Source organism: Gossypium hirsutum, chromosome A02, assembly GCF_007990345.1.
Source record: "Gossypium hirsutum isolate 1008001.06 chromosome A02, Gossypium_hirsutum_v2.1, whole genome shotgun sequence".
Taxonomy (NCBI): Eukaryota; Viridiplantae; Streptophyta; class Magnoliopsida; order Malvales; family Malvaceae; genus Gossypium; species Gossypium hirsutum.
In genome coordinates, this window is record NC_053425.1 from 12,186,780 (window position 1) to 12,210,504 (window position 23,725).

Below are 23,725 nucleotides of genomic sequence, written 5' to 3' on the forward strand. Positions count from 1 at the left end.
CCCCAAAAGTCAGTTTCAGTAATTAACTTTTACTTTTCAGAAAAACAAATTCAAAAAGGAAAAAAAAAAGACATACAAGAGTAAAATTAAATGCATTATACTTAATATTTCTAAGAATAGGCTAAATAGGGAGAAAATGATAGATCTTAACTAGGTTCAAATATTTTAAACACAATACAAAAATTTGATGTAAGCTAGTGTACTATATATATAATGTATTTAAGTTTAAAAAATTCATAATAATTTTATTAAATCTATTTTTGTGCTAAAAATACAAAATATGATATTTATATACATTAAAAAACAATTAATTATAATATATTTTTTGTATATTATAAATGATGCTTGATAACCCTTTTTAGAAAAAAAATGAATGGCAAACACATAGCATCAAATGACATTATGGCTTTATGACAATACCGTATATACTACTCCAAAAAGCACTTTATAGTGAATAAATAAGGTTTTAAAAAGTCATGGCTGAATACCAGTATTTTGAGTTTCATTTTGTATAATATTTGTAATTTCTCATTATTTATGAATTTTATTTTAATTTAAGTTGGAATATATTTAAAATTTAATTGGACTATACTTTGGTTAATATATTCGGATATCAATCTTATTATATTTATAATAAATAATTAAAACTTCATAAAAAAACCTTAAAAATATAGCAGTGAGGGTGGGCCTAGGACTCCTCAACGGCCACGATTGAGACCGCTAAACGAACAACATATTTTGTCTAAATTCTTCCTTTTTATTAGAGTAGTATGTGTATTGTTTTTGTTTGGACGTTATTTTGGGATTTCGGACCATTTTTCAATTTATCTATATTAAAATATTACATACATTATATTATTACACAATATTGACATTGGACATTCACAACGGGATAATGAGAATTAGCAAGTTGAGATTCGGTATGTATCACGAACAACGAACATGGCTATTAGTACTATAAACAAGATGGTAAGGTGTTGCTAAACGTGGTTTTATTTTTTTCATTATCACATTTGGTGGTGCAATATGTAATGTTGAGGGATAAGTGTTGAGTAATCAGTCTGTTATTATCAATTGAGTGTTGTAATTTAACTTTCTTTTGTAACTAAAAAAAAAGAGAAGAGATTGTATAAAATTGTGATTTCACGTCATCTTTATTTCTTTTTAATAGGAATTAGATTTTTTCTCTTGATTTTCAATTTTTTCTCCTAAAAAAATTCAAATCCAACTGAAAAATACTAAAATCAGGAGCAAAAATCTGATTTGTTATTCTCCTATTGGAAATAGATAGAGATAACATGAAATCACAGTTTTATACAATCCTTACTCTTAAAAAAATAAATTGTCAAGAATGAAATTTTTTCAGATATATCAATATTTGCTACTTTATAAAGAAATTGAGATTTTAATTATTTTTCAATTGAATTAATATATTGTTAACTTATATATAAACTTAGCCAAAAATTTAAATATAGTATTGATGTTTATAATTTATTTTTAAAATTTTAGTAAAATATATAATATATAAATACAAATTTAAATATTATAAATTATAAATTAAATTAATAACATAATTTTATTTTTAAAAAATAAATATGCTAGTAGTAGTTGGTAAACTGCTACAAATATAGGCAGCTACTGATGAATACCAAGATGGAGGCGATACTCTACTGATAATCGAATTATTCAATTTCTAATTTTGAATAATTCAATTAATTTATCATAGTCTCTCAAATGTTATTTTGATTGGATTGAATTAAATTTAAATTTAAATTTAAATAAATTATATTAATTCTAATTTATATACATCCAACACACATTTTTATGGCAATAAAATTTTACTTTTAACCCATATTCAGTTTATGGTAATTTAATTGGATTAATTTAATTTTAAAATAATCAATATTTGAAAAAAAAATTGAAACAATCATGTGGCATAAGTGTAAGCATACACATGCAACGAAACAAGTGCGTCACTTTAATACATCCCATCATCCATAATTCATGATAGATGGATGGATGGATGGATATGATGCCATCCATCATCATCATCATCATTCCATGGAAACAAAGGAAGGGAGTGAAGGGGGAAAAATAAAAGAAAATTCAATCTAATGGAATGAAATTTTGACGTCCGCAAAGGACAATACAAACACTCTTTCTCTCTCTAGATACAGCGAAGAAGAACAGGGCACGTACTGAGACAAGAAAAAAGAAAAAGCAGAAGAATTGATTTAAGAGGAGAGCAAAAAGAAGGTTTTTTTTTTGTTTGGTTTAAATTTTTTTTGGTGAAGTGTAAACATATTAATTGCTTCAGTTTATTGAAGCAAAAAAGAAAAAAAGAAAAAAAAGGGAAGAAGAATTGAAGAGAAAGAGAGTTTAAAAGACATTTTGGTATTTTTAGTTTTGGGTATGTTTTGATTGAAATCAAAGCTTTGGAGATTTGGGAAACTTTCTTTACTTTTTTATTTTCTTTCCCCTTCTTCTTTGTTTATCTTTTGACAGTAACTGTGGGAATTTTTCAACGCTGGTAAGTCTTCTTAAAGTCTCTTTAGCTTTGACCCTTTTGCTATTTTTTTTTGGGGTTTAAGTCTGGATCATTGATTTCTGCTGTTAGTGGCTGGATCGAGTTTAGTTGCTTTTTTTAATGTATTTGGTTAAACATTCGTTTTTCTTCTAATAAAGTTGCAATTTTTTGGGGGTTTGGAGGTTAAAAATTTCAGCTTGGTCAGTTGATTTTACTGTCTTTCTCTAATTTTAAGTAAAATTTTGTTTGAGTTTTAAATTTCTACAGTTTTGAGATTTAGGTTTTTCTTTAAGATTCGATTGGAGTTTGATTTTACGGTTATCTGATTTCAGTTTTACATTTTTTTTGTTGACAGTCTTAGTTACTTTTTGTGCTGAATGTTAGTAAAATTATTTTTCGGATGATTTATGTTCCAGTGGATCTGAAAATTCTTATGTCTTCTTTTCTTTTATTAGGAATTCGAGGGAAAGCCATTCTAGTGTTGCTTGACTGTAAATGTTAGAATGCTCAGAATCAGAGTTTCTTCTTGGGATTCGGTTTTCTTTGGTAATGGCCGCTTGTATGGTGGAACAGAAAGCTATATGCTCAGGCACCGAACTGATCCCTTGTTATTTTTCCACAATGAGGACTGGAAAGTTAAAAGCAGCCAAGTTGGGCTGATTTCTTGAACTCTGCGGCTGATTTTTTTGTGTTTTGTTCTATTAACTGTAGTTTATTTAGTTGAATTCATGTTGTTTTAGATAGTTGTTACAGTTTTGTGAGTGAGTGAGTTTTAGGCAGTTATTCTTGAAACATGGTGCCATTAGGGCCTTCTACTCCAATAGGTGGTGCGCAGTCTGTTCCATCGTCTCTTTTGCGAACAAATTCGGGGATGCTAGGATCACAAGGCGGTGGTCTTCCTTCTCAATCTGGGTTTCCTTCATTAGTGTCTCCTCGTACTCAGTTTAATAATATGAATATGCTCGGGAATGTGCCTAATGTTTCTTCCCTTCTAAATCAGTCATTTGGGAATGGGGGTCCAAACCCTCAGCTTTCTGGTCCTGGGAGTGGCCAGCGTGGAGGAATCGATTCAGGGGCTGAATCCGATCCACTTTCAAATGTGGGTACTGGAATGGGGTTGAATGCCCCATCGTCATTTGTGCCATCGAACATGGCAAACCCTGGGTCGTCTGGTCAAGTTCAAGGTCAGCAGTATTCTAACCTTTCTGGTAACCATATTTTACCAGATCAACAACAGCCCCAACAACCGGAGTCACAGCAGTTCCAACATGGTCAACAAGGGATGCAACAGGTCTCTGCCCCTCACAACACCCAACAAGGACAGCTGCAGCAGCAGCAACAGTTTCAATCTATTAGAGGAGGGATGGCTGGTGTTGGGGCTGTCAAATTGGAGCCACAACTGACTAATGATCAGCACAGCCAGCCACAGCAGTTGCAATCGCTGAGAAATCTTGCTCCTGTGAAATTGGAACCACAACAAATCCCGCCTTCAAGAACTTTGGCACAGGTAAAAATGGAACCTCAACATTCAGATCAGTCGTTTTTGCATCAGCAGCAACAACAGCAGCAGCAACAGCAGCAGCAGTTGCTCCAAATGTCACGACAGCCCCCACAAACTGCTGCCGCCCAAATCAGTCTTTTGCATCAACAAAGACTCTTGCAGCTACAACAGCAACACCACCACCAACAACTTTTGAAAGCAATGCCTCAACAAAGGCCTCAATTACCACAGCAGTTTCAACAGCAGAATTTGTCTTTGAGATCACCTGTGAAATCAGCATATGAGCCTGGGATGTGTGCTCGGCGACTGACACATTACATGTATCAGCAACAACATAGACCTGAAGTAAGATCTCCATGGTCTGAAGATCTATTTCCACATGTATGCAGTGGCTTTCTGGATGTAACATTTCTGTTTTTTCATGTAGGACAACAATATTGAATTCTGGAGAAAGTTTGTTGCTGAGTACTTTGCGCCAAATGCCAAAAAGAAGTGGTGCGTTTCTATGTATGGAAATGGCCGCCAAACAACTGGTGTTTTCCCTCAGGTCTGCTGATAAAAACTTGCCTATACTTCTCACTCTGAACCTTATTCAATTGGCATCTTATGTAATTGAATGAAGACAGTTACCTTTAGAACTTTACATCTTTGTTTGTTTGCTCACCTGATGGTAAATACTTATACATTGAGTTTCTCCTTGGGTTTTGGGTATATATTAATGGCAAAAGGATAATTGAACTGCTGTATAAATGTTACAGGATGTATGGCACTGTGAAATATGCAATAGGAAGCCAGGACGTGGTTTTGGTATGCCCTTTTCTTTTATGTCTCTTTTTGTTCCTGTTCCTCTTTTCTTTTTTCGGGATACAGTCAATCAACTAGTTTGCCATCTTATATTATTTGATTAACATGTATTAGTGCTTCTTATTGGGGTGTCAATATCCCATTACAGCGTAAAGTGGTATACATTAAGTTTGTTGTGGCTTTTATTTATCCCTTTCTACTGTATATCTAATCTCTCCCTGTTGTGCTTTCAGAGGCGACTGTTGAGGTTCTCCCTAGGCTTTTCAAAATTAAATATGAAAGTGGTACTTTGGAAGAACTTCTTTATGTTGATATGCCCCGTGAGTATCAGAATTCATCAGGACAAATTGTCCTGGACTATGCAAAAGCAATACAAGAAAGTGTTTTTGAGCAGCTTCGTGTTGTTCGTGATGGTCAGCTTAGGATAGTTTTCTCCCCAGATCTGAAGGTTACAAATTGAAGTAGTGGCTTTCTATTGACTCTTAAAGTTTTGGGATCTCATTAACTAAATTTAGGCTCTTTCATTCTTTTTAGATTTGTTCTTGGGAATTTTGTGCTCGGCGTCACGAGGAACTCATCCCTAGAAGATTATTGATACCTCAGGTTGTGATTCTCTATTGCTTGAGAATGTCCGATATGTGCTTTTGATCTGTGTGCATAGTATGTTTGAACCGTATGAAACCTGTGTTGACTTGTAATTTTTCTTTTTATGTTGCTTTTATGAGATTATCATATCAAGAAGTTGGGATGTCTTTTTATTTTATGATTGGTTCTTCCTTTTGCGCATTCTTGCAATCTAGAAAATGTCATATCAATGATGATGATGAATTCTCACCCTAAATCAAGAGCAAATTGTCATATTTATTCTTTGGATTCTAAGAGTATGACTGCTGCTTCTCTGGTTTTTAGTTGTATTTGATGGTTGTAAGTTGGGTTGTACAGGTTAGTCAACTTGGGGCTGCAGCTCAAAAGTATCAAGCTGCAACACAAATTGCATCAACAAATTTATCTGCTCCAGATTTGCAGAATAACTGTAACTTGTATGTCTTTTTTTAATATTGTACTTTTTTCTAATCGAATCAATGGACCAATAGTTCATTTACTTAAAATCATGGTCTGTTTCATATTCTTGAGATTTATTCTTTTTCCTCTTTACAGTTATGATAGATGCTTCATTATGATAGATTTTGATTAGGATCTCAGTCACACACACATACACGCTCACTTGGGTTGGGCACATCAAATTAACTTGCAGTATACCATTTACTTATTTTTGATTTATTAAATAATAATATTGCATTCATGGAATTCTAATTAGCTATGGATGAACTTTAGGTTTGTAGCATCGGCTCGGCAATTGGCTAAAGCCTTGGAAGTGCCATTGGTAAATGATTTGGGTTATACAAAGAGATATGTGAGGTGTCTTCAGGTAATTTCCTGCATCTGCTCTACCTATTTTCCAAAATTCTCGTTTGTTTCTAGGGAAAATTTGTATCCTTTTAACACTTACTAGCTTGTAAGTTTCCACTACAAATTACTCTGTTCTACGATCTTCTCAAGTTTGTTTGGATCCAATGTTGTACGTACTTGCATCATCGGAATGCTGTAGCAGTTGCTTCTTTTGAAGTCTAAGAGAAAATAAACAATATTATTGAAATGTAGTTAAAATGTTTTATTATCATGTTATGACAACGGGAAAAGCTAAAATGTGAAGATGAGTTCTACAGTTGTATCTTCTTTTCAAAATTTTTTGCATTGACTTGTATTCAAACTACTCATGTTTCCTTATTTTATTGGGGTTTTAACAGATATCTGAAGTGGTTAATAGTATGAAAGACTTGATTGATTACAGTAGAGAAACAAGGACTGGACCCATGGGTAAGTTTTGACAAGATTTCCATTGCTAAATCTATTTTAATTTTGTCATTGCTTTTTTCTAGAAGATACTTTATAATGCTTGAAAGTACCAGTCAAGGCTTCCTGTAGTAACTAGTCTCAATGGGAGTTCTATAAGCTGGTTGACAGTCTTGGATCTGGTAGCCCTTTTTGTAGCTTGGAACCGTATGAAAATGTTCTGATTTTTTGAGTTTTGATGAAGGGCTGTGTTTTTTAACTGGTTATTAACAGCCAAATGTATTCATTTAACTCATTTCACCAGTTGCATTTTGGAATTACTGTGAGAAATAAGAACTTTACAAGTGTAGCTTCAGATTCATTTGTTCTTTATCTCATTTATTTAGTTTTTCCTCAGAGAGTTTGGCCAAGTTCCCTCGAAGAACGAGCACTTCATCTGGTTTTCATGCACAATCTCAACAGCCTGAGGAACAGCATCAGCAACAGCAGCAGACACCACAACAGCAAATGATGACCCAGAGCTCTAATGGTGATCAAAGTTCTGCCCAGGCTTCTGGGATGCAGCTTGCTGCTAACAATGGTGTGGCTAATGTAAATAACTCGCTTAATGTAGCATCTGCATCAACATCTGCTGGCACCATTGCTGGGCCTCTACACCAGAATTCCATGAACTCCAGACAGCAGAATTCTATGAATAGTGCAAGCAGTCCCTATGGTGGAAACTCTGTGCAGATCCCGTCCCCTGGTTCGTCTAGCACAATACCCCAAACACAAGCAAATCCTTCTCCATTTCAATCGCCAACACCTTCCTCATCTAATAATCCTCCTCAAGCTCCGCATGGTGCCTTAGCAGCTTCAAGTCACATGAGTTCTGCAAATTCTCCAGCAATGAACATGCCTATACAGCAGCCAGCTCTTTCCAGTGAGGCGGATCCCAATGAATCCCAAAGCTCTGTTCAGAAAATCATTCATGAAATAATGTCTAGCCAACTTAATAACACTGGCGGCATGGTTGGTGCTGGCACTCTAGGCAATGATGTGAAGAGCATAAATGGAATGCTGCCACCGAGTAACAACACAGTTCTCAACGGTGGCAACACTTTGGTCGGTAATGGAACCATCAGCAATAATTCAGTTATTGGTGGTGTGGGGTTTGGTTCAACGAGTGGTGGACTAGGGCAGTCTGCTATGGTGAATGGAATCAGAGCCACAATGGGAAATAACCGTGTCATGAATGGAAGGATGGGAATGGCACAGATGGCTCGGGATCAGCTAATGAATCACCAACAACAGGATATGGGGAACCAGCTACTGAATGGACTTGGAGCACTTAATGGTTTTAATAATTATCAATTTGATTGGAAACCTTCCCCATGAAAGAAAGTGCAAAAAGCTGATGGTTCTTTGATTACAGCTGTGCTGTTGTGTGCAGCATGGGAATCGGCTGACTTGCCTGTGGCCCTGCCAGATTCGTGGTACAAACACTATAATGATAGATCAAGGTCTTCCCCTCCCACTGTGTACTAATTTCAGGAAAAAAGTGAAAAACAACATATAGCATAGTGTTTTTATCAATGAAATGTTAAAAGCAACTTTGAAGTTGCTCCAATTTCCTATTATTTTCTGTTCCCTAATTAATGATCACTTAAATCAAATCCTGCAGCTTTGAATTTAAAAGAGCATTGGGGATGACAAAGTGAAAGGATCATTTTTGTTGCAGAACACTAATTAAATAATATTTACAAAATATTTAAAAGAGGAAAATTCATAGTATGTCATTGTGAATGAATGATACATAAAGAACTGGCATAGTATGGCATGAACGTGAAACTTTGATATCGTTTCATGTTCAGCCATCAACATATTTGTCAATAGTAGCAGCCAAGGTAGATTTTGGCACTGCACCAATGATACTCTCTTTCTTCTCTCCATTTTTGAAGAACAGCACGGTTGGGATGCTCCTGATACCGAATTTTGTGGCAATATTTGGGCTGTCATCAGTGTTGAGCTTGTAACAAACAATCTTCCCAGCATATTCTTTGGCTAATTCAGCTATAGCTGGTTCAATCACCCGACAGGGTCCGCACCATGGTGCCCAAAAATCCACTAAAACTGGTGTCTTACTGCCAACCACAAGCTCTTCCCAGTCTGCTTCTGTCACCACTTCAACTGCAGATTGCAGATTGCAGATTATGAATCTGTTTCTACCAATCACTAGTTTCTTCAAAATTTAAACAGGGTTTTCTTTTCTGGGACATTATTAACAATCCACCATTGAAACTCTGGAGCTTTCTCAACATAAACTTAAGGAAAATGCATATAGCATTAAGGGTAATAATAAGACTCAAAAGGAGAAAGTAAAATGGAAACAGATGCATACCTTGAGCAACAGCCTCACTGGCTTTGCATATAAGCCTGGATTTTTGGCATCTACCAGCAGTGAATGATAAATTGGGTTTATTCAATTTCAACCCTTTAAATGTCTGGAAATGGATCTTGTCAACAGAAGAAACATGATGATGATGGTAGCTTTGAAGCACACTAGCTCTGGTGTTGCAAACTGAGGTCAACTGGAAACAATTTTTTAGAGCCATCCTTGATAGTCTGGTTGGAAGGGATGATAAGTGGCAATAAAATAATGGCCTTTCAAGACTGGATTTTTTGTTTTTATTCTTCTTCGTTCTTGGATCTTATTCTGTCCTTTAGCTTTCCGTAAACTAAAAATATGAGGTGCTGGAAAGAGTATTACAAATTTCTTTTGGATAACATTTGATAATTTTAGTGCGTTTTTTTATTTTGAGCAGAGGAGAATCATAGATTTTGCCTTTTCTTTTTGTGTTTAACATAACTTGTATACTTTCCTAAACAAATTATTAATCAAATCCTTATACTTTTTAACATAATTATTTATATATATATCTTTTAGAATTTAGTTTTTTTTAGATATAGCTAGTAACACTTTTAAAAATTTTCTATAATTTTTTTTTTAAGAAAAGCCTCATTTAATAATCAAGTGACAAAAAATAACATGTAAAGACCTAAATTTAATAGGTAACTTTAATGATAGTAACAATTTTTAAAAATTCACTCAATATTTTAATTAAAATAACATAGATAGATTAACTAATTACGTTATAAAAATTGAGATATCAAATCCTGTCAAAATAATAATAATATAATAATATAAAGATCAAAATTAAAATTTAACTATTATTATATAATCTTAAAATAAATAAATAAAAGTGTTTATTTGGATATGTATGAATAAGGAAGCCTTAGAGTACTCTTGTCCCTGTAAAAGAATAGCAGTCTTAACTTGACTTTGAATAAATGTATGGATCAACTCTTTAAAAATATAATATAAAAATTTAAAAAAATCTAAGTGAATTAAGTATCAACTTGCAAATCAACCCATTTAAATGCAAAATTTAAATAATACATTATTAAAGATATTTTCCCTGCAAGTATACAAGAAAATATATTATTTAGAAATGAAAAACAAAAAAATTAACAAATCATTTTTTGCTTTTAATTTTTTTTTCTTAAGCATTTCGAAAACAAATAATGAATTGATTTGTAAGTAGGCATATACCAAAACCTTTAAATGCATATTTTAAGAATAAAATAATTAATAAAAATAAATTTTAGCTGGATTAAATATAAATGTTAAACCAAAGTTATTTCAATTAAAATATTGAGGTGAAATTTTCTTTTTTTTTAAAAGTACACATTTTAATTTATCATGTAGAGATAAATTTGTGTGCGTTAAAAATGTGTTTTTAAGAAAAAAATTATATCAACGTTTTAACCGAATTAATTGAGGATAATAATTATTTGAATTAACTAATGTCATTGTAAAAATAAAAGATCGAATTATGTTAAATTAAAATATAAATATTAAATATCAAATATAATCATAATGAAACTAGTAAAAGGGCCAAAATTGAAAATTTATCATTATCTTTTAATCACCTCCAAAAAGGAGGAGGATATAGTAAATGTGTCATGTAGAAAGGCTATACATCTGTTATACATCTGTCATGTGGGAAGGCTCTTATGACCTTACTTTTATTATTACTAGTATGGTTGTTACTATTTTCTAGGTTGGGTTTTTTTATTTTTTTATTAAATTATAGAGTAAAAATTTAAAGGTTATAATATGTTTAAATTTTTTTATTTTTTATATATTTAAAATTTAATTTTTATATTTTTATTTTCAGAAATTTAATTCTTATACTTTTTAACATGGCCATGTTGAAGGCTCGTGTGACTCATACGGCCTGAATATATCAGGACACGCCTGTGTCCCTAGTCCGTGTGAATTTATTTTTCGAATCGAACTTACAAGGGTTTTCACACGGCCTAGCACACGCTCGTGTCCATGGCCCGTGTCCTTCACATGGCCATGACACGCCCGTGTTTCAGCCTGTGTACAAAAACCTTGACATTTTGTTTCTGACATCATTAACCAATTAAGGGCACACGGCCAAGGCATACGCCCATGTGTTAGGCCATATCCTCCACACGGCTGAGACACACAGCCGTGTCTCTGCCCGTGTGTTTACTACCATGCATACTGACTTGTAAAATTAAGGTGGAGGGGACATACGGCCGGACAACACGCCCATGGGGTAGACCGTGTGTCACACACGGCTTAGACACACGTCCGTGTGTCTGTCCGTGTGGACAAAAATAAGGCTATTTACCAAGCCTTTTTGCCACCCTTACTTGTACCATCCTACACAATATCAACCAAAACCAATCCAAGCATAACACATAAAACCAAATCAACAACAACCATGAGAAATTTGCATCAAATGCATTTAATAATAATCAATATTAGCCAACATTAATGGCCTATACAAAATGAATATCACATCCATCATATGAGCCAACCCTTGTGGCTAAACTAACGGGACACTAAACAAAAGATTCAAGTCCCTATCCATGCCAAAATCAAATGTTAAACTAGCTATACCAAAGCTTCAGGTGATAGTTTGATCAATGCCTCTAACGTCCCTTGATCCCCAATACTAGCTTGGTGGCACTATATGAAAATGGAAAGGAGAGGGAGTAAGCATACAACTTAGTAAGTTGCATATAAATAAGTAACTACATCAACCATGCATATTATAAATCCACACAACATTCTTAAGTGAACACGGTAAATATCACTACGTGCTTATATATATATCGCAAGTATAAACCAAAGATTTCAATATCGTCCCAAGATCATTTTCATAGCTAGAACTTACTCACGTCATTCTTACCATCAAGGCAACATAACTAGACTCATATCTCATGAGTTTCGAAATAAGAACCTGTACCACTCATAACATGATTATATCATCCTATATCATTGTCATAAGCTTTTAAAATAACCCGTGAAACCATTTGGAATACTAAAGGATATCTGACAAGCTTTACACAAGAGGGTGAATTGTCGATGCCTTGTTCCAAACATGGTCTTACATTGGCTCACATGTTGAGGCTGATGCCATGTCGTAGACATGTTCTTACACTAGCTCTCGTCTCAATGCTGATGCCATGTCCCAGACATGGTCTTGCACTGGCTCTCACAATGTGGCTGATGCCATGTCCTAGACATGGTCTTACACCAGCGCACATATCAATACCGATGCCATGTCCCAAACATGGTCTTACATTGGCTCACACAACATCGTCGATGCCATGTTCCAAACATGGTCTTACGCTCTCATATCGTGGCCGATGCCATGTCCCAGACATGGTTTTACACTGGCACACATATCACTCAAATGTCATGTCATGGATATCCACTCTATTCCTGGTTCGTCCGGGAATTTAACGCATTAATTTCATCGTACATTATTCATAATCATATTGTGCAAAATAAATCATTCAACACATAATAACGATAAAGTTACCTTACTTACGTACAACTTACCTCGGTATACAAAAAGTGGGCGACTAGTTGGATTTAGTCTACTTGCTTGGCCTTTCCTCGGTCTAGGTCCAGATTTCGTATTTCTTGTTCTAAAATGATAAAAAAATCACTAATTTAATCATCATATTAATCAATGCATTTCATAATTCATATTTTGGAAAAATAACCATTTTTCCCCTAGACTTTCACAAATTTGCTATTTTACCCCTAGGCTCTTAAATCAATTTTTATCAAATTTTCTCACTAACCAATCCTAGCCGAATTCTTTTTATACTATAAGTAGCCTATAATTCACATTATTTCACACATTTACGCCATAATTTATAACTTATGCAAAATGATCCTTAGTTAGGGTTTTCATGAAAACTACTTCACAAAAGTTGTTTGTTTAACAACCATGATTCATTTTATTCCACAAAAATTAAAAAAACAACATGAACACTCTCATAGAAAAGCCCTATAATTTCAACCATTTTGCAAATATCCATCCATTAGCTAAATTAAGCTACAGGAGTCCCAAAAGTGCAAAAATCAACAAAAATAACCATCAAAATGACTTACATATAAGGGTTTATTGTGCTGAAAATTTTCAAGCTCCCATGGGAGTTTTTCACTTCAATTTTCGGTGGAAAAGATGGAGAAGAAAGATGACCCCTTTTGATTTTTATTTTTTATTCAATTAGCTAATGTCATCAAAAACCAACCCTACTAAATTTTTGACTTTTTGACTCCTCTTGTCTCTATGGCCGACCACCCTATTGAAATAGGTATTTTTGCCCTTTAAAGACCCTTAATTATGATTCTTTAACTATTTAACACCATTTGTTAGAAAAATAAAACTTTTTCCCTTAATGTGATTTAGTCTTTTTTCGCAATTGATCATGCAATTGCTAAAATTATTTCACCAAAATTTTCATGCACTCATATAATCATACTACAATACATAAAATAATATTAAAAATAATTTCTCTGACCTCGGGTTAGTGGTTCCGAAACCACTATTCTGACTAGGCCCAAAATCAGGTTGTTACAATTTTCCCCTTTAGGGATTTTCGTCCCCGAAAATTTTACCGGTGAAAAGGTTGGGGTATTGATCTATCATAGTCTCTTCCGGTTCCCATGTGGCCTCTTCAACCCCATGTCGATGCCACAGTACTTTCACGAGTGCTATACTTTTATTTCTCAATTGCTTGACCTCTTGGGCTAAGATCTTAACCGGTTCTTCGCCATAAGTCATGTTTGATCGAATCTCAACCTCTATTGGTGAAAGAACATGCGAAGGGTCAGAACGGTAACAGCGCAACATCGACACGTGGAAAACATCATGGATCTTCTCTAACTCGAATGGCAAGGCTAGTCGATAAGCTACCGGTCCAATTCTCTCTGTCACCTCATAGGGTCTAATAAAACGTGGACTTAATTTTCCTTTCTTACCAAATCTGGGGACTTTCTTCCATGGGGATACTTTTAAAAACACCTTATCACCGACTTGAAACTCAATTTCCTTTCGTTTCAAATTCGTGTACGATTTCTGTCTATCCGAAGTGGCCTTCAAAAAATCACGAATTACCTTAACTTTCTCTTCGATCTCTTTGACTAAATTGACCCCGTGAATTTGATCTTCTTTGAGTTCAGTCCAAAACTAGGACAGTCGACACTTACGCTGATATAAAGCCTCATAAGGCACCATTTTCAAACTCGACTAATAGCTGTTGTTGTAGGCAAACTCTATCAAAGGTAAATACTTTTCCCAACTAACTTGGAATTCAAGAACACAACACCGCAACATGTCCTCAAGAATTTGAATTACTCTCTCTGACTGGCCGTTGGTTTGCGGATGGAAAGCTGTGTTAAAATTCAACTTTGTCCCCAAAGCTTTTTGTAACTTTTTCCAAAACCGTGAAGTAAACCTCAGATCCTTATAAAAAATAATCGACAATGGCACTCCGTGCAGTCTCAAAATTTCGAAAACATACAACTCGACTAGTTTATCAAGCGAGTAGTCGGTACATATCGAGATAAAATGAGTCGACTTCGTTAATTGGTTGACTACGATCCAAACAGGATCTTTCTTTCTCGGTGACAATGACAATCCTGTTTCAAAATCCATGGTAATCGATCCCATTTCCACTTAGGAACCATCACAGGCTGAAGTAAACTCAAAGGTACTTGGTGCTCGACTTTCACTTGCTGACAAATTAAACATTTCAACACAAACTCTGAGATGTCTCTTTTCATGCCTGGCCACCAATATGATCTCTTCAAATCATTATACATCTTAGTACTACCTGTATGGATTGACATACAACTACTATGTGCCTCGTGAAGAATTTTCCCAATAAGCTCATCATCTCTAGGTACACACGGAACATCAAACAACCATCGGTACTAATCCGAAAATCAAATCTGTTAACTGTCTCACACTAAGTCATCTTGGCTTGCAAACCTTTATCACTCTTCTGAGCCTCACGAATCTCTTGGAGAAACATAGGTCTAGCTCTCAACTCCACTAGAATCGAACCATCCTCGATTACAGATAACTGAGTATTCATAGCTCTCAAGGCAAACAATGACTTCCTACTTAATGCATCAGCAACCACGTTCGCCTTTCCCGGGTGATAGTCAATTACTAACTCGTAATCTTTAATCAACTCCAGCCACCTTCGTTGTCGTAGATTGAAGTCCTTTTGAGTCATCAAATATTTTAAGCTTTTATAGTTAGTGAATACCCGACATTTCTCACCATACAAGTGGTGTCTCCAAATCTTCGGTGCAAACACTATTGCTGCTAACTCTAAGTCGTGAGTTAGATAATTTTTCTCATGCGGCTTCAGTTATCTCGAGGCATATGCTATCACCTTGTCTTATTGCATGAGCACGCATCCTAATCCATTCAAGGATGCATCGCTATACACTATGAATTCTTTTCCCGATTCTGGTTGCACTAAAATTGGGGCTTTAGTCAACAACACCTTAAGTTTCTCAAAACTTTGTTGGCATTTTTTCGTCTACTCGAACTTGACATCCTTCTGTAGCAACCTCGTTATCGGAGTAGCAATCATGGAGAATCCTTTAACGAATCTTCTATAGTAACCCGCTAAGCCTAGAAAGCTTCTAATCTCTGATACATTCCTCGGCAGTTTCCACTCAATAATAGCCGAGATCTTACTCGGGTCAACTCCAATCCCATCACCCGACATGATGTGTCCCAAGAATCCAACCTCTCGGAGCCAAAATTCACTTTTACTAAACTTGGCGTATAGCTGCTTATCTCATAATGTCTTCAAAATGGTTTTTAAATGCTCTGTGTGCTCAATCTCATCACGAGAATAAATTAATATATTATCGATAAAAATAACCACAAACTTATCCAAGTACGGCCAGAAAATACGATTCATCAAGTCCATAAACACAGCGAGAGCATTTGTTAAGCCAAAAGGTAAGATAAGGAACTTGTAGTGCCCATATCTCGTTCGAAACACGGTTTTCGGCACATCTTACTCCTTAACTCTTAGCTAGTAATAGCCGGATCTCAAGACTATCTTAGAAAACACCGTGGCTTCCTTTAATTGATCAAACAAATCGTCGATCCTGGTAAGGGACACTTGTTCTTCACTGTCACCTTGTTGAGTTATCTGTAGTTTATACATAATCTCATCGACCCATCTTTCTTTTTCACAAAAAGTACCGAAGCACCCCATGGGGAATAGCTCAGTCTCACAAAACCCTTGTCCGTTAATTCTTGTAACTGTTCTTTTAACTCCTTTAACTCCGTCGGAGCCATCCTATACGGAGCAATCGAGATAGGTGTCATACTAGGGACTAATTCGATACCAAACTCAACTTCCCTAGCTGGAGGTAATCTGGGCAGTTCTTCCGAAAACACATCCGGGTACTCACATACCACTGCCACTAACTTAATCTTTACTCTCGACTTTTAGGTATTGAACACAAATGCAAGATAGGACTTATACCCTTTTCTTATGTATTTCTCAACAGTCATAGAAGAAATCAGTACTGGTAAACTGTCCGATTAACTTGATTCAACCCGAATAATATCTCTATTTTCACATCTCAATTCAATAAATTTACTATCACAGTTTACTAACACGTTATGAATGATCAGCCAATCTATACTAAAAATTCGGTCAAAATCATCAAATGGTAGTAGCATGAGGTTAGCCGGAAAACAGTGGCCTCTAATCATTAAAGGACAGTTTCTACACACTTTGTCAACTATTACATGTTTGCCTAACGGGTTAGACACTTTTACCACAAATTCAGTAAACTCCACTAGCATATTCGTACTAGGTACCAGTTTCATGCAAATATAAGAGTGGGTAGACCCCGGATCGATTAAAGCAACTATAGATATTTCATAGATAGAAAAGGTACCCATAATCACATCGGGAGACGCGACATCTTCACGGGCATGAATAATGTATGTCATTCCAAGCGCTTTGCCTTCGGACCTCACAGTAGAATCTCTAAGCTTACCTCTGCTGCCAGCCCCACTCCTAGGGTTCTTTTGTGGTCTACCCCTCGAGGGAGCATTACTCGCTCTCACATCTTCCTTTTTGTCTTTCTCCTTCATCTCAAGACAGTTTCAAATAAAATGGTCTAGTGAACCACACTTGAAACAGCCTCTATCATTACCTCGGCACTCACTAAAGTGTTGTCTACCACACTGTGAACACTCCGGTCTATTCGGTCGAGCACTGCCAACGCTCGCAATGGAAGTGGTCTGAGCTTTAGACGCAATATACTGCTTATTCTTGTTTTTTCTTGAGAATCCTGTCGACGTATTTGTTCGAGTAGAAAACTCTCTCGATTTCTTGGATGAGGTCTGAAATGATCTTCTCATTTTTCTTTTCTTGGAGTCACGTGACTTAGTATCAGTTCTCCTTTTTTCTTTGGCCAATTCTTCAGCCTTACACGCTCTCTCAACAAGTACTACAAATTCTCTTAACTCCCAAATACCAATCAAAAATCGAATGTCTTCGTTCAAACCATCTTCAAACCTCTTGCACATAGTGGCTTCAGTAGATACGCACTCCCTAGCGTATTTGTTGAGTCTCATGAAACTCATGCTCATACTCTGTTATCGTCATTCGGCCTTGCTTCAATTCTAGAAATTCTTTCCTCTTCTAGTTTATAAACCTCTTACTAATATACTTATTTCAGAATTCTTCCTGGAAAAACTCTCATGTAATCCTTTCCCTTTGTACAATCGACACAAGGGTGTTCCACCATTGGTAGGCCGAGTCTCGCAGGAGTGACACAACACACTTTATGCACTCCTCAAGGGTGCAAGACAATTCATCGAATACCCTAATGGTATTTTCCAACCAGAACTCTGCTCTCTCTGGCTCATAATCAGTTTTAGCTCAAAATTCCTTGGCCCCGTGCTTACGAATTCTATCTACTGTAGGTTTTTCTCTCCTAACCATTTCTACTATTTGGGGAACCATATGGGCAGGTTGAGGAATCGGAGGAAATAGGGGAGGTGGAGTGTTCGGATTTGCACGAACGAACTCCGACTACCAAGCATCCATAATATAGAGGTAGGCTTCTCTAGCCCCTCCACCCTGACTCAATGTCACGGGCCCACTCTTGACTGGCGCGGTCCCTTCAGCGGGAGCCGATGCATTACTTGCCACATCATCCACCATAGCTCCTTTATGATCCATTTATTATATGAAAGCACAATTTAAATTTGTCATGAGTCGTCACACTATCACAATATATTTATGGCATGTATAGCTAGACTAAACCATAACTCTCATACCACTAAATGTAACACCTCTTACCCAAGTTCAAAGCCGGAACAGGATACGAGGTGTTACCGGGCTTAAATATATACAAACATATATTTCCTAGATATGAAATTTCGGTCCAAATTAAAACTTTTCATAATACCTTAACGTCCCTACTATAGGCTTACAAGGCTCCGAACACACTTTGAAATTGATTCGGGACTAATTTGTGCACTCTAGAAAACATTGTAAAATTTTAAGCTGATCGGGGCACACGCTCGTGTGGAAGGACGACACGCCCGTGTGTCTTCTTAACATGACCATGTTGAAGGCCCATGTGACTCACACGGCCTGAACATATCAGGACACGCCCGTGTCCTAGACCATGCGAATTTATTTTTTAATTCGAACCTACAGGGGTTTTCACACGGCCTGGCACACGTCCGTGTCCTTTACACAGCCATGACACACCTGTGTACAAAAACCTTAACATTCTATTTCTGACATCATCAACCAATTAAGGGCACACGGCTAAGGCATACGCCCATGTGTTAGGTCGTGTCCTCCACACAGTTGAGACACACGGTCGTGTCTCTGTCCGTGTGTTTACTACCTTGTATACTAACTTCTAAAATTGAGGTGCAGGGGACACACGGCCAGACTACACGCCCGTAGGGTAGACCATGTGTCACATACGGCCTAGACACACTCCCGTGTGTCTGTCCGTGTGGATAAAAATAAAGTTATTTACCAAGCCTTTTTGCCACCGTTACTTGCCCCAACCTACACAATATCAACCAAAGCCAATCCAAGCATAACCATATAACCAAATCAACCATAACCATGAGAAATTTGCATCAAATGAATTTAATAATAATCAATATTAGCCAACATTAATGGCCTATACAAAATGAATATCACATCCATCATATAAGCCAACCATTGTGGCTAAACTAACGAGACACTAAACAAAAGATTCAAGTCCCTATACATGCCAAAATCAAATGTTAAACTAGCTATACCAAAGCTTCAGGTGATAGTGTGATCGATGCCTCTGACGTCCCTTGATCCCCGATACTAGCTTGGTGGCACTATAAGAAAATGGAAAGGAAAGGGAGTGAGCATAAAGCTTAGTAAGTTACATATAAATAAGTAACTACATCAACCATGCATATTATAAATCCACACAACCTACTTGAGTAACATGGTAAATATCACTACGTGCTTATATATATTGCAAGTATAAACCAAAGATTTCAATATCATCCCAAGATCATTTTCATAGCTAGAACTTACTCATGTCATTCTTACCATCAAGGCAACATAACTAGACTCATATCTCATGAGTTTCAGATAAGAACATGTATCACTCATAACATGATTATATCATTCCATATCATTGTCATAAGCTTTTAAAATAACTCGTGAAACCATTTGGAATACTAAAGGATCTCTAACAAGCTTTATAAGAGGGTGAATTGTCGATGCCGTGTTCCAAACATGGTCTTACAATGGCTCACATATTGAGGACGATGCCATGTCCTATACACAGTTTTACACTAGCTTCCATCTCAATGCCGATGCCATATCCCATACATGGTCTTACACTGGCTCTCATAATGTTTCTGATGCCGTGTCTCAAACATGGTCTTACACTAGCACACATATCAATGCCGATGCCTTATCCCAGACATGGTCTTACACTGGCTCACACAACATCACTGATGCCATGTTCCAAACATGGTCTTACACTGGCTCTCATATCATGGCCAATGCCATGTCTCAGACATGGTCTTACACTAGTACGCATATCACTTAATTGTCATGCCATGGATCTCCACTCTATTCCTAGGTTCAATCGGGAATTTACAGCATTAATTTCATCATACATTATTCATAATCATATTATGCAAAATTAATCATTCAACACATAATAACAATAAAGTTACCTTCCTTATGTACAACTTATCTCGGTATACAAAAATTGGGCGACTAGTTGGATTTAGTCTACTTACTTAGCCTTTCCTCGGTCTAGGTCCGAATTTCATATTTCTTGATCTAAAATGATAAAAATTCACTAAATTAATCATTATATTAATCAATGCATTTCATAATTCATATTTTGGAAAAATGACCATTTTGCCCCTAAACTTTCACAAAATTACTATTTTACCCTTAGGCTCGTAAATTGATTTTTATCAAATTTTCTCACTAACCAAGTCTAGATGAATTATTTTTTATACTAGAAGAAGCCCAAAATTCCCATTATTTCATACATTTACCCCATAATTTATAACTTATGTAAAATGGTCATTAGTTAGGGTTTTCATGAAAACTACTTTACAAAAGTTGTTTGTTTAACAACCATGATTCATTTTCTTCCATAAAAATTCAGTAAAACAGATGAAAAATCTCATGGAAAAACCCTATAATTTCAACCATTTTGCAAAATAGTCCCTCCATTAGCTAAATTAAGCTACAAGAGTCCCTAAAGTACAAAAATCAACAAAAATAACCATCAAACTCCTATGTGGGTTTTTCACTTCATTTTTCTGCGGAAAATATTGATACGAGCTCGTTTCGGATGTAAAGACGAGTCGTAATCTTTCCCGATCGAAATTAGGTAGTGTCGGAATTGAATCAAATTCAAGTCTTGGTGTTTGAAGTTGGATGGCTTTAGGAACAAAGGAGTTTAATGGGTTGTTGTTTGCTGGGTAATTCGATGAAACAAGATCGAACCCTTATTATCAAATAAGGACCCGGGCTTAAGGTTTCAAAGAAAGAAATGGAAATAGGATAAAAAACCGAGACCCTCTATTTAGCAAAATAGGAACCTACGGTATGAAGAACGGCACACCAATGGGTGATAAGTTCGAACAAAGTCAGATTGACGCCACTCGTTGAAGATAAGTCAATTTGAGCTTTGGAGAATAAAGAGAGTGAATTTCTCACTAAAATTATATTTCATTCAGAAATTTGGCAAAAAGTCCTTTACAATTGAAAATAACCAACTATTTATACTAGTATCTTATGCTAGCCGAATAGTCCATTCATGAACTTAACAATTAAGTAATGTACCTAATTAAAACATGAAACTTCTAGAAAAATGTCCAATGATGTTCTTGTCCATGTTCGGCCGAATGGGAGGTGAGTGGTTAGCTTCATGAATATGCATTGATGTACTTGGATAAATGTTCTTCATGCATGCATGGCTAGATTCGGCTAACTCCTTTAATGGAGCCTTTAATTCATGTTGTTTCACCATGAGTGGCTTAATTAAATGAAGCTTCATGAAGGATCAAACTTGGTGTGAACAAGGAGCTTGAGTAGACTCTTGTGTGTGAACATCCAACTAAATGGTCATCATGGTGTGAACACAAGGTGTGAACACATGATCAATACATGAACCGTCCAATGCATGGTCCATCATTAATTTGATCCATGAATCTTCAAATACATGAATGACCATCATGAACATGCAAATGCCTCTTGATTGCCGTCCATTGAACCTTTCTATGCATGCACCTTGCATTAATTCCTTACATGCATGTGCCGTCCAAAGGGATGTACCTTCACATTCATTGAATCTACATGCATGAATCTGCCCAATGTATCTTCAAATTTGAGTGCACCTACATAAGACAAATGAACTTAATTAAAACATAATGTGAACATCCTAATTAACATTGAGACAACTTAAATATTAACAAATCATAACACATAAATTCGGCTGGACAAATTTAAAACATGTAATAATTTAGACAAATTAAATGACATCTAGACACCTTTAATTCAGCCAAATCAAGACATATTAAACACTTGTAATAAATTAAGACATATTTAAAAGCTGTAATGAAACTTATTTACATGCTTATTTAAATGGTCTAAAACTCCAGCAAATAAAATTAATTTAGCTAAAAGCTAATAATGAGCTGAATTGAATTTAAACCAAGCTCAAACGAGCTGAATTAAGCTCATGTGAGCTAAAATAAAATTCGGTGAGCTGAACCAAGCTAAATGGAGCTTGAGGAGCTGAATTCAAGCTGAAATCAAGGGCATCCTTGACCAGGGTCATATCAAATATGGAGAAGAAAGATGACCCCTTTTGATTTTTATTTTTTATTCAATTAGCTAATGTCATCAATGTGGCATTCCTAATTTGACCCTAGTCGGGAAGTGGTTTCGAGACCATAAAACCGAGTCACACAAATAATTGATTGTTAAATTTCATGTCTATTTTATGTTACAATTTATGTGTGAAATTTTGATGCTTTGATTTTATCAATTGAATGCGAATTTAATCAAAAGGGCTTATGTGAGAAACATTGAAAATGTGTTGGTTAATTTTTAAAATGGCCAAATTGTTGCATGGATTAAATATGGGGACTTGCATGTCAAAGTCCCCATTTTTCATGATAATGGCCGACCATGATGGTTTTAGGTGAGAAAATATGTATTTTATTTGTTGTAATGATGGCTACTAAATGATATTATATACATTTTGTTAAAGAATTAAATAAAGACTTATAAAATATGAAATAAAGTTTTTATAATGGAAAAAAAGGGGATGAAAACAAAGTTTTATCCATTCTTTCTCTCAATAGCCGATTCTTAGGATCAAAGAAGAACAAAAGGGGGCCCTTAGACGTATGGCAATTATATTAGCAATTGGAGGTATGTTTGGCTTAATTTCTTGATAATTTTGGTAAAGTTGAGTTGTTAGATAGATTTTGAAGTTAGCCCATGCATTTATTTTGAATTTAAGAAGAATGATACATTCGACTATGCTTTGATGTGCTTGGATTGTTGTTCATTGAGTAAGTGATTGAGGAATGGTTAGAAGAATTTGAATGCTAAACTAGTTGATTTGTTTATAATGTCCGATTATGATCATTTATAGAGATGTGAATGAATTGTTGTTATGTGAATAAATATTTATTTGATGATATATATGTATTCGGCAATGGGATAAAATGTGTATTAAGGTAAGTTTCATGGTGATTATGCTTGTGATGTTGGGTTAATATTCGGCATTGAGTAATGTGGGGTAAGGTGATTAATTGGCTATGAAATTAGCTAAATTGAATAGGTATGTTTAATGATATGCTTAGTGTAATGTATAATCTTATAACTCGGTTTGGTATTGAGATAAAGGTTAGATGTATGATTGGATTTTGGTATGTGTTAAATTGGTTAATCAAAGATTTAATATGACGAAATGTTAATGAATAACATAATTGGTTTGCACCTTAAATAGTTGAAATAAAGCTTGCCGATTATGATTAAATGTTTAAATTGTAATGGTCATATATAGGTATATATATAAATATATATATGCCTTATGTATGTACCATGTA

At 35.5% G+C, this 23,725-nt stretch overlaps 2 protein-coding genes across 3 annotated transcripts; one reads left to right on the top strand and one right to left on the bottom strand.

Annotated features, from left to right (window-relative positions):
• The first annotated feature begins 1,973 nt into the window (after positions 1–1,973).
• Positions 1,974–8,305, top strand: LOC107952025 (transcriptional corepressor SEUSS). Of its 2 annotated transcripts, none has more exons than XM_016887260.2 (10): positions 1,974–2,256; positions 2,983–4,373; positions 4,456–4,575; positions 4,787–4,835; positions 5,066–5,280; positions 5,367–5,435; positions 5,775–5,872; positions 6,168–6,261; positions 6,641–6,710; positions 7,084–8,305. In XM_016887260.2, the coding sequence occupies exons 2-10, from the start codon at positions 3,321–3,323 to the stop codon at positions 8,061–8,063; spliced, it is 2,748 nt and encodes a 915-aa protein (XP_016742749.2). In that variant the 5' UTR covers positions 1,974–2,256; positions 2,983–3,320; the 3' UTR covers positions 8,064–8,305. The 2 variants fall into 2 exon arrangements, with proteins under 2 accessions (XP_016742749.2, XP_016742748.2); XM_016887259.2 differs by having other exon boundaries at positions 2,125–2,530.
• A 130-nt stretch (positions 8,306–8,435) lies between these two features.
• Positions 8,436–9,563, bottom strand: LOC107952026 (thioredoxin M-type, chloroplastic). Its single transcript, XM_016887262.2, has 2 exons — positions 9,067–9,563; positions 8,436–8,855 (listed from the first exon to the last, which is right to left on the bottom strand). The coding sequence occupies exons 1-2, from the start codon at positions 9,278–9,280 to the stop codon at positions 8,536–8,538; spliced, it is 534 nt and encodes a 177-aa protein (XP_016742751.2). The 5' UTR covers positions 9,281–9,563; the 3' UTR covers positions 8,436–8,535.
• Positions 9,564–23,725: the final 14,162 nt, after the last annotated feature.